At 48.7% G+C, this 3,992-nt stretch overlaps 1 protein-coding gene across 1 annotated transcript; it reads left to right on the forward strand.

The window, feature by feature from the left end:
• Nucleotides 285-3,786, forward strand: TMEM30B (transmembrane protein 30B). The gene has a single exon (XM_005685946.3). It carries the CDS (start codon nucleotides 396-398, stop codon nucleotides 1,455-1,457), a length of 1,062 nt encoding a protein of 353 aa, XP_005686003.2. The 5' UTR covers nucleotides 285-395; the 3' UTR covers nucleotides 1,458-3,786.

Genomic DNA, 3,992 nt, shown 5'->3' on the forward strand with positions numbered 1-3,992 from the left:
GCAGCCTGGGGCCGCCACTCACCTCGAGGAGGAGGAGCTGGCGTCCGGACCCACCTGAATCGAGAGGACAAGCGAACCCTGGGTCCGCCAGGTGAGGGAAGGGAACGCCCGCCCTACTCACCCCAGAAGAGGCGGGGCGCGGCTCGCGATTACCCGCAGGGGCGGAGCCGGTCGAGCACCTGGGCCGAGGCGGAACTGAGGGGATCCAGCCACCGCCAGAAGAACCTGGTACCAAGACTCACCTGTGCAGGGGCCTGAGGCCGGGCCGGGGCCAGAAGTCACCTGAGCCAGCGGAAACCGCCCCGGGAGTAGCCCCAGGCTCGCCCAGCGCGGAGGGCGAGGCACCCCGCCGGGCCGCAGCACCCGAGCGCCCCTCCGTGGGTCCGCGCGGCGCCATGACCTGGAGCGCCACCGCCCGGGGCGCCCACCAGCCGGACAACACCGCGTTCACGCAGCAGCGCCTCCCCGCCTGGCACCCGCTGCTGTCGGCCAGCATCGCGCTGCCGCTCTTCTTCTGCGCCGGCCTGGCCTTCATCGGCCTGGGCCTGGGCCTCTACTACTCCTCCAACGGCATCAAGGAGCTCGCGTACGACTACACCGGCGACCCGGGTACCGGCAACTGCTCGGTGTGCGCCACGGCCGGCCAGGGCCGCGCGCCGCCGCCCCCCTGCTCGTGCGCCTGGTACTTCTCGCTGCCCGAGCTCTTCCAGGGCCCCGTGTACCTCTACTACGAGCTGACCAATTTCTACCAGAACAACCGGCGCTACGGCGTGTCCCGCGACGACTCGCAGCTGAGCGGGCTGCCGAGCTCGCTGCGCCACCCGGTCAACGAGTGCGCCCCCTACCAGTACAGCGCGGCCGGCCTGCCCATCGCGCCCTGCGGCGCCATCGCCAACAGCCTCTTCAACGACTCCTTCTCGCTGTGGCACCAGCGCCAGCCCAACGGGCCGTACGTCGAGGTGCCGCTCGACCGCACCGGCATCGCTTGGTGGACCGACTACCACGTCAAGTTCCGCAACCCGCCGCTGGTGAACGGCAGCCTGGCGCTGGCCTTCCGGGGCACCGCGCCCCCGCCCAACTGGCACCGGCCGGTCTACGAGCTGAGCCCCGACCCCAACAACACCGGCTTCATCAACCAGGACTTCGTGGTGTGGATGCGCACCGCTGCGCTGCCCACGTTCCGCAAGCTGTACGCGCGCATCCGCCAGGGCAACTACTCGGCCGGGCTGCCGCGGGGCGCCTACCGCGTCAACATCACCTACAACTATCCGGTGCGCGTCTTCAGCGGCCACAAACGCCTCATCTTCAGCAGCATCTCGTGGATGGGCGGCAAGAATCCATTCCTGGGCATCGCCTACCTGCTGGTCGGCTCCCTCTGCATCTTCGTGGGCTTTGTCATGCTGGTCGTCTACATTCGCTACCAGGACCAGAACGACGACGAGGAGGACGACGAGTGATTCCTGCTTTCAAAGTACCCTTTCTGCTCCTTGCCAAAACTCTTGCAAACTTCTTTAGGCTTCTCCCTCTCGACTGTCACCCAATTCCAGCTTCGCCTCACACTGCCTCCTATTGTGGATGAGGGGACCAGAGAGAGAGAAATTGACACCTGATCAGGCGCTTCCAGGCTCTTTTAGGGTGTTTGAACTGCTAGAGCGAGACATTCCTACAAATTTCCCCCATCTCTTTCACGAGTGGACATGTTAGGTTCTTTGAGCGAGGAATGGACGCTTGCTTATACATTCTTATTCAAACTCCATCTGATGAAGAGACAGACCTGTAGATGTTAAAGAACTCTTTCGAGATCTAACAGCTACTCATTGGCTCCTGGTTCTGATTCTGACTCTGAAGCTAGAGCTTTAACCACTGTAGTACAGTGGTTTTCTTTTCTTGGGGGTGGGGGTAAGTGTAGAGAGTGAAGCCTACAAATAACCAGCAGAGGCATGGAGAAGTGGAGGAGAACATACTGTTTTAAAATGTAGATAGATTAGAAGGCCCCATCCCCAGAAATTCTGACACATTAAGGCTTTAGTGAGACCCTCGAAGCTGCAGTTTTAACAAACCCATCTGGAGATTCCTCCTGTATTCCCTCAAGGGAATCAGTGCCCTGAACCAGGGAGCAAGTAGGATACTGTTGCCTATTTCCTTATATGTCTGAGGCTAGGTGTGACTCCATCACTGCCCGTTCAGGTTTTCAGGTGGTCATCTTTTCCCAGGGGCAGTGACAAGCATAATGTTCCAAGTTTGATCTCGCTCCTCCTTGAACATAGGAAGCTCTCTGTAACATGCAGAGTAGTGAAAACAGCTAGTTGGCATACAGATTTGCAGAGCAGGGTTTGCAACAATTCATTTGATATTTTAGTGCAAGAAATTGAATTTTTTTTTTTTTTTTTTTTGGCCAGGTACTGTGTAGAGACTTGAAAATGTCAGGTCAGTCTGTACAATTCAGTGGGAAGGTTTTAACCTTAGAATCAGATAGCTGGAGGGGACCTTAGAGGGAAAATGTTTTTCCTAAAGTCATATTGTGACTCAGTCTTGTCATCTAAATGATTTTTTATGCTTAGTGATTTTTTTATGCTTATGTTGTTCATACCTTTTCCTTTGTGTCTAAAAAAAGTTAATGTTCTCAAATGAACCATGTTTGTTTTTAATAATATGTTGAAGTGAATGCTAAGAAACTAGTCTTATGTAAACTAGACTCAAAAATTATTTGAACCATTGAGATAATGTTAAACTTTGACTACTCTAAACTCATTTTAATATATTGATATATAAAGTTACTGTAAGATAATAGAATTTTTAAAAACCCTTTTATGGCAAAAGAACTTTAAAAAGTGAGATCATCTGCACAAGTTTATTTGCTGAAAGCAAACAGTTACTCGGTGTTCTGTCAGAACCCTTAGTGCCTGTTCTCTATTATGGCTACTTTCCAGTGACTACAGTTTTTGCTCTTGCCAGTGTTCTTGCCTGGAGAATCCCAGGGACGGGAGAGCCTGGTGGGCTGCCATCTACGGGGTTGCACAGAGTCAGACACGACTGAAGCGACTTAGCAGCAGCAGCGGCATAAGGCAGGGCAATACTTTGAAGTTTTTTGTTTTTTTGTTTTAATTGAGTCACAGAAATATTGAATTGTACTGAATAATTTATATTAATTTTATTTTATTCTTCTGGTTCTTTGAAAAATAATAGACATAGACAACATGCATGTTCGCTGACATCTGTTGGATCTTCTGGAACAGTTGTGACTTAAGAGATTCTGTCCCAGTATTTACATAAACCAAAAAATATATTATAATCCCAGTATGTTGGCTTCCCAACTCCTGAATATGACACAGTTTTACTGTCAGATTTTGTAGTGTTGTTTTAGGCTGTGTATATATGATCATATATATGTAGAGTAATTTTTATTTATCATGAGTTTTTGATCAAGTAGTTGCTTCTTTATAATTTACCACATTTTTTTTACTACTTAGTTGAGAAGAACCATGTATATTACTATCATTTTTACAGTATTCATCGCTATAAAATTTTAAGTGAGTCTACAAAATTAAAGGTATTCTGATTAAATCAATGAATATGGTTCCAGGTCCTCTTTGGGTTTTTGAAAGAGAATAAAGGTTATATTTGTGTTGCCTTTGTTATCACATTTGCTTAATCCTTTTGAACTATGATCTTAAAGCCACAAACGTTTAAAGTTACCAGCTACCATCCACTTTGCTCATTTGTTATTAGCAGATTTATACTGCAGCAAGAAAATCATCTTTCAGAATAAAGCTCAAATGAACTCAATCTTTCAGTGTTAACTTCCTAACACAGAATTTGAACTTACATCAATATCAACATGTAGTATGAATCAGACAATCCTTGACTGTTGTTTGAATTTAGTAAAATGTGGTCAATTTTTAATAATATTTAGTATTAAGTTACTAAAGAGTGTGACTGCAGCAATCTTACTTCTCCATTTCTGCATTTTACCCAAATTCTAAATTACAGTT

Source organism: Capra hircus, chromosome 10 (assembly GCF_001704415.2).
Source record: "Capra hircus breed San Clemente chromosome 10, ASM170441v1, whole genome shotgun sequence".
Classification (NCBI taxonomy): domain Eukaryota; kingdom Metazoa; phylum Chordata; class Mammalia; order Artiodactyla; family Bovidae; genus Capra; species Capra hircus.

Coding starts and splice junctions, on each gene's coding strand:
- TMEM30B (XM_005685946.3), top strand. CDS start 396: ATGACCTGGAGCGCCACCGCCCGGGGCGCCCACCAGCCGGACAACACC.